This window comes from Gavialis gangeticus, unplaced genomic scaffold (assembly GCF_001723915.1).
Source record: "Gavialis gangeticus isolate Ggan-Ray unplaced genomic scaffold, GavGan_comp1, whole genome shotgun sequence".
NCBI classification, from domain to species: Eukaryota; Metazoa; Chordata; order Crocodylia; family Gavialidae; genus Gavialis; species Gavialis gangeticus.
This window is the reverse complement of record NW_017728992.1, coordinates 101,381,020-101,393,650: the sequence shown is the minus strand read 5'-3', so window position 1 is coordinate 101,393,650 and position 12,631 is coordinate 101,381,020. Positions and strand designations below refer to the sequence as shown.

Sequence of the window (12,631 nt, the reverse complement as noted above, 5' to 3'; positions counted from 1 at the left end):
TAGATACTGAAGACTATTTTCTTTACACTGAACATATATACACATACACACATTATATACACACACACACAATATGCTGCCTTTCCGAAAGTTCACTATTAAAATAATGTATGCTTTGATATGGTATAGTGAGACATGTTAAAGCCATAAATCTCAGTCTCTCTCTCTCTCATAAATGCAAACTACTTAACTGTTTGGGTACAATCTTGATTTTGAGACTCCCCAATATTCACCCCTATCACCACTTACTCAGCATTCAGTAAGACCTCACGTGGCACTAAATCCAGTTTGGGGCAACCCACTTTAAGAAACACGTGGACAAACTGAAGCAAGTCCAAAGAAAAAAAATATTAGAGATCTAGAAGACATAACATACAAGGAAAGGCCAGAAAAACGGATTATTTAGAGAAGACTAACAGGGGACTTGATAACAGTTTTCAGATACCAAAGGGTTGATATAAAAAGGATGGTGATCAATTGTTCTGTGTCCACATGGAATGGAACAGTAGTAATGCTTTTAAAATGCAACATGGGTGACTGGTAAACATTAAGAAGAACTTTCTAATTATAAGTGTGATTATGTACTGGGAAGAGACTAAAGAGATTGTGGAATCTCTTTCACTGGAAATTTTTAGAAGTCAGACAAATATATACCTATGATAGTTTAGACAGAAATGACGGTGCCTTTTATGAAGGCAGATATTAGAAAGCCTCTTCCAGTCCTATTTTTCTATTACAAGTGTTATGGCAGTCATGGTAAATTACAAGTAGTTTTAACTTCCAACAGGAATGCTATGTGAATTGTTGGAAGTAAGCTGACTTCATTAGAAGGCAGACAAACACACAAGATCACTAAGTTCATTTTTTGGGGGGGTTATAGATGAATATAGCAAATGTATGTTTGGAAAAGTCTGAATGCCTTTAGCCCAAAGGGTTACCAGGTGGTAAGTATTTTCCAGCACTTACACTTTTTCATACAGCTGCCACCAAACTGTTTTGCAAAGTCAGTGATTTTCCAGCCCTAAGCTGATAACTGAAATTTACTTGCCTAATTTGTTTTACTCTCCAAGAAAACATCCAGATATCTTGCCAAAAAACAAAATTTATGTTTTTGAAGAAAATAAATCTCTACATGACAAAAGATACCACGTTCTTAACCATTTTTTATTGTGATCTGGATGTTACTTCCCTACATTGGGGTTTTTTGTTTTGTTTTGGTTTTTGTTGGTCAATTACTTCCAACAGTCTTCTCTTGGTCTTTAAATAGAAATATATCAGTAGACATTTTTTCTATGAACAAACAGGTGAAGGAATGTCTTTAGATTACAAAAAGACTCAAGGAGTGGACGGAAACTGGAAACAGTTTTGTAGCAGAGACCAGAAGAGGGTCATAAACCTAAATCAGTATTAGCCTCTCTGTCCTAAGTCCAATAGAAATTATTCAACTTTTTCATTTTTAGTATGGGAAAACCCACACGTTTCTTATCTATGTAGTCTGCAAACAACTTAATTTGCAGCAAATTACCAAATTAAGTCACACAACTGTTTGCTGCAGCCCTTACTCAAAGGTGCTGCTTCTCTATTCAGCTGAAGCTCATAAGCAGTCCCACACATCTGATAAAAACAGTGGCCTTTGAAATCAAAAGCTACAACAAGCATCTGGAGCATCTCAGCTGTCCTACAGAGCTATTTGTTGCAGCTCTGCAAACTTCAGGTTACTTTGCAGGATTAGATTCCTACCCCCTTGCAAAGACAAGAATTTGCAAAGTATCTGGATTCCACGGTATCCAGATATCAAGGTGGTTAAGTAGTGGGAAGAGACAGCAGAATCTCTCTCACTGGAAGTTTTTAAATGCAGGTCAGACAAACATGCTTGTGATGGCTTAGACTGAGATAACAGTGCCATTTTGCATGGAGTTAATTCAAAATCACTTTGTTCAGCAATTTGCCATCTTCCTCGTATTCTGAACACGGTTGTCAGCTATTGCCTGGGCACAGGGGATGCCAGCTTTTTCCCCCACATTCTCTGAATTTCTACAGAAAACAATTTTCCTGTGCTTACAGCTAATCCAACTCACATGCTCAGATCTTAAATACTTTCTCCAATTCCTGTACAAAGGCTTCTGGGACATGTCAAATTAGGACCAGCTGAACAAGTAACATTAGTATTGGTATGAGGAAAGTGGAAAACCCTAATTCAGGGGTCCACAAGCTTTGGCCAACGTGGGTCATAAATCTCTGCTGCTCCAGCGAGCTCAACCTGATTTTGTGCACCCTCGCTGCAGACACCTAGCCCCTCTGCAACAAAGATAAGTAAAAGGCATGAGAGAGCATCAGGTAGGCCTGTGGAGGGGACAGCCAGCTCAGCATAGCTGTGTTCTACCAGATGTGGCTCATCTGCCATAGGTTACTGACCCCTACCCTACATTATACCAATCAACTGAACCTTATTTTAGTCCTACTGTATTAATGTACATTTCTAAAAAAGATACTAGAGATAACAATCCTAAAATAAAATTGTACTCCTTGTTTATTTTACAAGGCAGCAACAACATTCAGTGAACATAAAGAATATACTGTAACAAAGGAAGCTAAGTAGGCAAAGTTGAAGCCTGCAGTTCTTACTGAGAATGCTTTTGTGGGATGGCTCAGTGCAAGCATGTTACTGTGAATATGTGACCCTTCCCACCTCAGGGGCAAATGGGAGTCTGGGCTAGCAGCAGGACCCAGAGACTGCCTCCTGATTCAGTCCCCATGACTTTGTTTCATTGTACTGGGTGATTGCTGTCCCAAAGTAAGACTATAGTTTTGTAACTGTTTGTGTTGTAAATGTGGCTGACTACCTGAAGAGAATAAGTGACTGCTCTCAAAGAAAGGAGAAGAGGCAGCAGAAATGGTCCCAGGGCAGGCAGAATAAAGTCCAAGTGGCCACATCCACACATGCATGGACGTTTGGTTCTCCGGGAACAAATAGCAGCAGTGCACCTTGTATCGCCACTACTTGTCCCTGGGGAACATCTGTACCATGCACCCTTTGGCGCACCGCAAGTTACCCCAGTGGGGTAGGACAGGCTGGGGCCAGCACTTATCGGAACATTTACCCAGGGTCCTGGGGGCCTCCCAGCGCTGCAGCAGTGGCAATCCCGGTGTGCAGAGCCTGGCTGGCAGCTGCAGCACAGCTCCAGCTGTCCAGGCTCCAGTTTTGAGCTGCACATACTGTCCGCACGTGCACCGCTCCATTTTTTTTGTTGACCCCATGGATATCCAGGGGTCAAGCCCCAGCCCCCTCCTCCCCTCCCCCTGACACTGCTCCCTTGCAGTGCAGAAAAGAGCTGAACATGCAGTATGTGGCACTGCAGATGTGTCTGGACCTGGCCAGTGAGGTAAAGGGGAATTGGAGTGGCATAACAAGGACTGGCTGTTTTGAAGTAGCCTGCTGTGCCATTTGGGATGCGAGCACTCTGACCCCTCTTCTTTAAAAGAAGAAAACACTCCCTCCTCCCCAGGAGCTGACCAAAAATAAGCAGCTCTCAGAGATGGGGGTGCTACAGGTCACCGGAGAAGTCAGGGACTGAAAAGAGCCAGGGTCTCAAAGCCAGAAGCCTGACTCTTGTGAATCCGCAGAAGGGCTAGGTGCAGGGTGTCCTCTCAGGAAAGGTAAACTGAATAAGGCTGCTTCTTATTCCCAAGGTTTCCCAAGAAAGAGCTTTCCCCTTCTCCTTGAAAAGGGGCAGGTTGATCCTTTTTCATGACACTCATCTGGAAAACATTCCATCTGCATTACTAGAGGTATAATTACATAACTATTGAACATCTATTACTGGGTTGCTTAAATCCAAGCAGACAAATATATATATTTTAAGAACACAATGGCTACACTAGTAATTTTATGAAACCCTTGTTTCAAACGTAGCTTATTTTTCTCACTAAACCATTATCTTTACCAGTGTGAGCAACGTGATCAGCCCCCTGCATCTGATCACCGCCGCCCTGCTCCCCCCAACTCCAAGCAGCTTATTACAGGCTGGAACTCTGACAGCCTGCAAGGGGAAACGCATGGTTTCCTGCTTCAAAGGGGAAGATCAGCATTTTCTCCTTTAAAGGGGAAAATCCACTGGAAACTGAAAACTCAGATCCCTGGTGATACCCTAATATTTACTATACATGCCATGGAAAAAAGTTAAAGAATACAATATTAATGTTACAGCACACCTGACAATTCTTGTTTTACAAAAGAAAGCACAGCCAAGTAAACTTGACAGTCTGCTACAATTATCTGTCTTTGAAGTCGATCAGTCATGGATGGTGCAGATTTTCTGCCATCAACCTGCATGCAAAAAAACAACAAAAAATAAAATGCTTTTTAAAACTACATTAAATCCCTATGATTTTTCAAAGTATTTACAGAAACATAACCGACATTTTGACTTCTATTTTTCAGGCAAGTTTGATTTTGTTGGTGGTTCAACACATTCTTTATAAAAATCATAATTGTAAACAACTAACAGTAGCAATATAAAATTCTGTGAATTTTATAGATTAATCTATGCCCACTACACCTGGCAAGATTGACCTTGATTAGCACAGCCATATCCTGTAGATTCCTCCCCCACCTCCTCCACCCCCAAAATGCTCAAACAGTACTACCTTTATAAACAGACTGTGAAAACTGCACAAAATAATGCTGCCCTATGCACTGCTACCATCTCTTACCAGGCAAACTAAGGGAGCACACAGAACATATTAAGATGCGTGCACAAGGGCCCCCTCTGGCTACACAGTGTGAGCACTGCATGCTCTCCACTCTTCAGGGTCTCAGCATTCAGAAGTCTGTACATATGACTCCGGTTAAATTTCTCTACCAGAACAACAAACCTGGGAGAATTCCCCCAGATACACATTCAGATTATACACAGAGTAGTCTCCTTGCTCAACCAGCCCCTTTTCCATCTCAGCTTCCAGTCTTCCTTTCCAAAGGCTCCTTGTCCCAATCTTCTCCCTCTGCCCTCCCACAGACCTGGCTGAATCATCCTCTGGATTCAAATAAGAACATTTTCTCCTCCATTCTCCCTGGGCCTCAGAAGACTGGTTATTGAGAGCAGAGAACAGGCTGAATCTTGATCCAGTGTCTGAAGCCTGGCTTGCCCCACAGTATCCTGGAGTGGTAATTGCAGAGGAAGTACAACTCATCTCAGTATGGACAAAAATGTTTGGAGAACTGAATCACAAGTCTAAGAAATCTCTAAGAAAGTGCAAACTAAAATATTTCAAAGACTTTTAAACTTGGCTGAATTTGGGTAGATTTTCTCAGGGTGGCAAAGCCCTTTAAAAAAGGCCACCCAGTCTGCCAAGCTGTCTTTACTCCAAAGTATTCTCAACCACAACTCAGATGTTAGAAAGAACTCTGCTGCAAAAATCTATTTTTAAATGCCAAATGAGAACTAGAAAGCTAGAAGGAAGTTTTCAAAAACACTTACATCACACACATTTTACAGATGCTGCACTTACATTTTTTTTAATTTTATTCTTGATTGTTTCTATAACTCCAGCTTCTTCGCTCTCACACAATTTTTCCGTTGCTTTCAAGTCATCACATGCTAACTGCATTTTTTCTTCTTCAAATGTCATCATGGCATTCTTCCAAAAATAACATACAAATGAAAAATGACAAAAAATCGTAAGTCTGCTATTGCTATAATAGCTACATAGAAATACTAAATTCTTTTATAACAATACCTGAGGATAAACTGGTACCCAAGTTTGCATTCATATATACACACACACATATATGTATTACCACACATACTAATAAACATACAGGCTTAGGTTTTTATGCTTGTATGCTTTACTGAAATTGAAAGAAACTGAAATCAGGCTTATTAACTGACTTCCTCTCTCTAAAAGAAACTGGATATTTAAAAAACAAACGGAAAATGCTGTCATATTCTCTTTTTTTATCTAATGTAAGTTACATAAGTTCACTTTCAATTACTGTTATCCAGCACAGTTTATCTCTGTACAGATACTGTTTTATATTTAACCACATACATAACTTGCCTCAAAGTCAAATAAATAAATATTAATTAATTAATTAATTAAAAGGCTACAGTCTAATAGGCAATAAGCAGATACATTGTATTACTTGATAAAAGGATCACTAACTTTAACTGAATCTATCTAAACAGAGTCTTAAGAACAACCAATTTTTTCTAATGCTTTATCTAATGGAAGTTCTGAACGACAAGCATATAAGTACTGCAGCTATCTTTAGAACATTAAATAAGCAGAAGCTTTTTAAGAAACAAGATACAAGGATACTGTGTGGTGATGTTCCACCGATTCAGTATATCAGCTTGGATAAGCAAACCCAACAAGACTTTCCTAATGCTGGCCTGAGGTAAGATTTATTAAAAGAAAAACAACTAAAATGCCTTTTCTGTAGTTTATAACAGTGGTTTTCAATGGCAACCCACTTCTGACAAAGATACCAAGCCACAAACCCTCAAGCTCCCCAAATACACTTTTTGCTTATTTTGTCAACAAACTTACCAAAAAACTGACAAAGCTGGCTCCAAAACTCATCAATGGACTATGGTTTCTGTCAAGAAAACATAGCACAGTTATAACATTAACCTGGTTGCTACATACAGGCATGCATCCATTCTCTGCTGGTGTTTGCAATATTAGATAACCAGATTTGATTACATCAACTTCCCAAAATTATTAGGAAATCAAAAGCCAAAAAGATTTTATCCAGGGTTGAACAAATCCTCTGACAGGAAAAAAAAATTAAATATGATGTGAATTTAAAAAAAATATATTAAATATTTAACTAAGTTTAATTTTATTGTATTTTTATTGCCCAAACAAATTTTCTAAAGATTAAACAAAATAAAAGTCTACACAAGCAAGATACACTCTCAAATTCTACTTTTGTGACGGTTACTGGAAAATATTAATAAAAAAACCTGTCCCAGAAATAAGTGTTAATTAGTACAATTAAAATAAAAGGTTTTATAATTAATTATTCTATCCAAAGACCATATACTCTGTGTATTTATCTGGGAGCCAGAAGATGGGTATGCTATTCACAAGGGGAAACTCACAATAAGAATTCAGCATATTTCTTTGTAGCGTTCATTCACCTTGCTGGCGTAAGAGGAAGAAGTTACGCGGTCTATATCTGTAATGGCTTCCAGGCCAAGAGCATTTTATTAATCTCAGGAGAAGACTAGCAACAGCCCTGGTCTTGCATTAGTGAGACAGTGCTCTGCACTAATGGAAAGCCACACTAATCTTCCCTTAAGAAGAAACCAAAGGTAGCAGCAGAGTCACAGCCTTCCTACGTAACAAATTAGAAACCCACTCCCCCAAAAGCCATTTTTGTTTACCTTGATCACCACCACAATCCACCAACCTAATAACCTGGCATCCTGTACCATGGTTATGCATAGTTAATGGCATTGTTGCATTACTCAATTATTCCTTTGTCCTCAGCTACCAGTTTCTGAACAGATTTCCACTATGTATGGCTACAACAGTCCCTTATAAGTTGGGGCATTTACACACATGCCAAGTCTGCTGCAACATGCTGGATTTTGCGTCTAATAATCGAGTCTGCTGGAGCATGTAATTGATGCACCCAGCGCTGCATCTGGTATAAGTGTGTAAGCAGCACAGCATGCATCAGCGCTGAGAAAATGGTGGGTGATTCACTTTGCACTAAAACACATTCAATGTGCTTTAATTTAAAGCATACCACTGCCGTTTCCTCAGCACTGGCATGTGCTGCACCACTTACCCACCTGTATCTGATGCAGCGCCAGGAGCTTTTACTTAGTGCAGATCACTAACTAAAAGTGCCCAGTGCTGCGTCAGGACCATATGTAAAGATGTACCCAATTTGTGTTTCATCTTGCAAAGCATTAGCTGCCACAGCGATAGATGCCTTAAAAGTGGATGTGTAAGAGTGCGACTGGCAATGGGAAGTTCCATTTTCACAGTTCATAGCAAATAAGGAAGTCTGTTCCTTAACTGCTCTGTTTGACAAAAGGCAAGGCAGGGTGGCATCCTAGAAACTAACTTGCTTAGAAAGGGAAAATGTTTTGAGTGATGTAAAATAGACTAAACTAATTAGGAAGACTTCTCCTTTTCTCAAGAAGCCATATATTGCTGAAGGTATTCCTTATCACCAGGTCTATGATAACAGGGTGAAGGCAACTTTTAGGCCAGAAATTCATCACGCAGCCAGGATTATAGGCAATGCCCAAGCAGGTTTCAAACTAAATGAACAGTCCAATCGCACAATCGCTGTAAAGCCCTGATTCAGACCAGATAGAGCTAGCAACAGTCAAAAAAAATTTCTACATAATCTCAGCTGTACCATTTATCCACAATGGATAAATAAGTTCATAGAAATCAAGTGATCTTAATTTCAGTTAACATACGTATCCATATGTAAAAACGTGTGATCATCATCCCTTGAATAAGGGTTTACAGTTTAAGGATTGCAGATTTATAGCACATTTTAGCTGAACAAAATATAAACACACACTTTGTCTCTAGTCTTCTAGGAAGGAGATGCATTTAGGGATTCATACTGTAATTGAAGCAATAGAGTTATTGCTGGCTTGTTTTGTAGTCCCAAAAAGAATAGTGTTTATTTAAATCTGTAAACAATGTAAAATGCTTACAGCTAAGAAGTACTGGGATATCTATTATAGTTACCATTTAGAAATATTACTATAACACAAGTTTCTGATATTACTTAATCTACAGTGGTGTATGGAGTTCTCAGAAAGGCAAGATGTCAATACAGGTTTTTATTAGTTTTCCTGTGTTACATTTTATATAACCATAAATACGTAGGCTTAGAGAAAATGGCAAAAAAGAATGATAGAGGAGCACAAGAACTAGAATTACCATTTCATAAACTTACTATAGCATGTTTATTGATACATTTTAAAATGTTGATTTCTGTTATATACTATATATAACATCAAAGAAAAAAAGCATACACTTTAAGTAAATATTCTTAATTATTTTTCTCTCCTGAATATTATTATTGTCAGGCAAACAGAGTAGCCACCAGTAACTATCACTATGTAAACTATTCAATACATAAACTGTGTTCTGGAAACAGGTTGTGTTACAACAGACCAGCAGAAACCAGGTGCATATTTGTTTCTTTAACTTTCAAGCAAACACCTACTTCACAGGTTCTGTGCCAGGCCCACAATCCATCTTTTATGGCTGCTAATTAAGACATTCTGTTTAGGGGTGCATGGATAAAGGTTTTCTTGGCCAATACCAATAGTTGATGATTAACCAACCATATCAGCTGATGCCGATCTGATAACCTATATTTAGTAATAGTGCAAGGTACTTTAACCTACTGACATAAATAAACCTTTTTTTGTTTGTTCTACATTTCACTCACTCACATGCCTCCTGCCTGCTCCAGCCATCAGTAAGGAAGGCAGTGACCACCTTATTCCCACACATCGCCTCCCTCGCCCATGGCTCCTACCTGCAGTCCCAAACCCCGTGCAGCCCATACTGCCGTCCCGGGCAGGCAGGGGACCCTTATGTGGACAGTGGTGCTGGGCACCTTTGGAGGCCCAGCGCATGCCACTGCCTCACCTCTGGTGCACCCCACATAGCCGAGGTTCCATGGCCACCAGGGAGAAGCCACTTTTGCAAAGGCGCCTGGTGCCTAGAGAAGTGGAACGTCCCTCACATGGCATTACCCCACCTGCACACAGCCCAATGCCTCTGTAGCAACCCAAGCGCTCTGGCCCTTGCTGCACACATGGAGTTGCTGTGACAGCAGCAGGACCCTATAATGGTCCCTTTGTTGCCAAGTACAGCACCCCCTCCCCCTCCTCACTGGGCCCTGTAGTCTGCTGCGGGCTGGGGCTGGCAGCAAAGCAAGGGGACCAGACAATGCTCACCAGCGTGCTCCAGGCCCATGGCGGTAATCATCAGCTACAACAACCAAAAAAGCCGATGAAGCTATTTTTCCTTTTATTGGTGCCGGTCCAATTGCCAACTGATTTATCGGTGTACCCCTAATTCTGTTCAATGAATACTTAAGTGTTCATTCTGAACATGTAACCTCTACTGTAGGCTGCAAGTACATTCTCTACTATGTCATCACTACCTACGTTAATTTTTACGTTAGCATAAGAAATCCTGCTCACCTTGTGGAAGGGAATGTACTTTCACTCTACTTCTAAACTGCTTTACAAAATGCTATGGTCCAAATATTGCACAAACCAATTGTGCAATTCTAGCTATTTAAGGCCCAAACCAATCTGCATACAGGACAGATGGGCAGAACAGGAGTGCACACTTTTGCATTTTTATTTTGAAATGGAGATTTAAAATTATAGTAGATGTCAAACTATTCTTTATTCAGTATCCCCAAAGAATAAATCAGTAATGAACCATCTAAAGAATGTAGTTTGTTTTGTTTGTAAAGCTTTAAAATATTCGAACAAGACAAAGTATTGCAGTTACCCCTCTACCTGTTTTTTGAAAGAAAATACAGGATATGAGTAACTACTTACGGTTTCTCTTTCACAAGTGAAAGTATAAAAGTCACTAGACTGCAGTATGTCTACAGAGAACGTCTACAGAGTAACCATTTTATCCTGGAACAAATTGCAACCATTCAGATCTCCATATCTGTTGCTCTGGGACAAACTAAAAATGTTCATGGGATAAAAAGTGCTAACAGTTTGTCTCAGGACATGGCAAAGTGCTTCTAAATGGTTGTTCTGGGATTGCATCAATGGCAGAAAAGAGGCAGTACACTGAGCTGCTCATTAAAACCTAAATGGCATGGCAACGTGTACACAGCAATCCCAGGACTCTTCTGTTCCACGACAAACACAGGCACAACTCGTCTTAGGACAAATGCAATATCTATTCTTGGCCAATATTTCCATCCATGTTGAGAGTTCAAATTAATAATTCAAGATATCTACAGTTTATAGTTCAAAAGTAGTTAATCAGATGCTAAAATATCTCAAGAAATTTGCTTATAAAATGTTGGGACAAGAACTCACTCACTATAAGTTTGCATCAGGGAGTTCCTATTAACAGAATAAGAAGACTATCAATTTCTGAACAGAAGGTTCACTCCAAGAAGCTAAGAATATTGGGCATTTATACACATAGTTTTTCATCCTGCGATGCGCCAGACAGCCACTGCTTCAGAGCAGACTTGATTAGTGGCGTCTGCTCTGCACTTGAGCTGAAGCGCACTGCGCTGTGCTGCATGCAGTTATACAAACAGCGAAATGCGCGTCAGTCTGCAGAAAATGGTGGCAGCATGCTTCTGAACTAAAGCACCTGCTTTGTGTTTTAGTTCAAAAGTGCACTGCTGCTATTTTTTCACTGCTGACAGGCATTTCACTGCTTATACAACTGCAAGCGCCCCAGCACCAGGCACTGTTCAAAGCGCTGGCACTGCAGCACTTGTGTAAAAATGTCCAATGACACCACTTATGTCTTCTCTCAAGTGCTTTCTCTAAGCTGGCTTCTGTTAACACCAGAACATCTGAGCCAAGTTTAGTGGTGCTTTCAACTCAAACTAGATAGCCACTCCTGGGTTATGGCCAACAGCCAGGTGCTGCTCCCACTCAGGCCAGCCTCTGCCCCATCACAGTAAAGATGTAGTATAAGCCTCTCAGGTGCTGATAAATATTCCAGTATCTTCCCATAATCTCCATCATGCACCTGAAAGCACAGATTTTCCCATATTGAGAAAGAAAGAATCATAACAGTTCAGCATACTCCACCACAAGGAAGGGCTATGATCCCAGATGTCCTACTAACACATAAATGATCACAACACCAGCAAAACCACAGCATTTCAAAAGGCTGATCTATTAAAAGTACTAATAGTTTGTCCCAGGACATCCAAAGTGCTTCTGAATGGTTGTCCATCATGGAATTCATGGCAGAAGAGTGGCAGCAGTGCACTGAGAGATACTTAAGCTAGCTCTACACAGCTTAGCTTCAAGACTAAGTAGTATATTAGTCTAGGCACAACATTACACAAACAGCTAAATCTACTGTAATTCCAGAACTAATGCATGTAGTGAGAGCTTGGATATTCCTGAAAAAAAGCTGTCTTGCACAATGTAGATTTCTTCACAAAAAGCAACCACATTCACACATAGATCAGGATATTTTTTCACAGTATTACAATGAGCAGGACTGACATACTCAAAATGTGCCTGGGTGCTGATCACAAATTAACTTTGCGTTTGAAGATGCATTCAAATTAAAGGAGATGAAAGTGGCAACTGAAAGACTAATGCATTTTTCTGCTTCAGAATTTTTAACATACCACTTCCAGTTAGGGTCACAAAAGCAAGACTGATGGGAGTCAGTCAGATTAACAGTTACAGCAGGGTCACTTAAATTAACAGTTTTTTCCTCTTTTTGAACCAACTTGTGTATTCCTAACAATATGGATACAATATGCAAAGTGTACAAATTTATTCTCACCAAGTAAGCAGAACTGCAAGTATTTTGTTTAATGTTTCCTGTATTGGTAGGTTGGCTTTAAGTTAAATCCTTTACTCTTATTTCAGGGGTGTACTTGGTAGCCGCGTTG

The 12,631-nt window shown here is 40.0% G+C and overlaps 1 protein-coding gene across 1 annotated transcript in view; it reads right to left on the bottom strand.

Moving 5' to 3' along the window:
• The window catches only part of TTC39C (tetratricopeptide repeat domain 39C), a 77,116-nt gene that overhangs the window by 45,102 nt on the left and 19,383 nt on the right, over positions 1-12,631 (bottom strand). The window contains exons 2-4 of the mRNA XM_019526351.1: positions 6,550-6,598; positions 5,509-5,637; positions 4,213-4,327 (exon numbers count right to left, since the gene is read on the bottom strand). Of these exons, the coding sequence (XP_019381896.1) occupies positions 4,213-4,327; positions 5,509-5,637; positions 6,550-6,598 (293 nt within the window). The remainder of the gene's footprint in view (positions 1-4,212; positions 4,328-5,508; positions 5,638-6,549; positions 6,599-12,631) is intronic.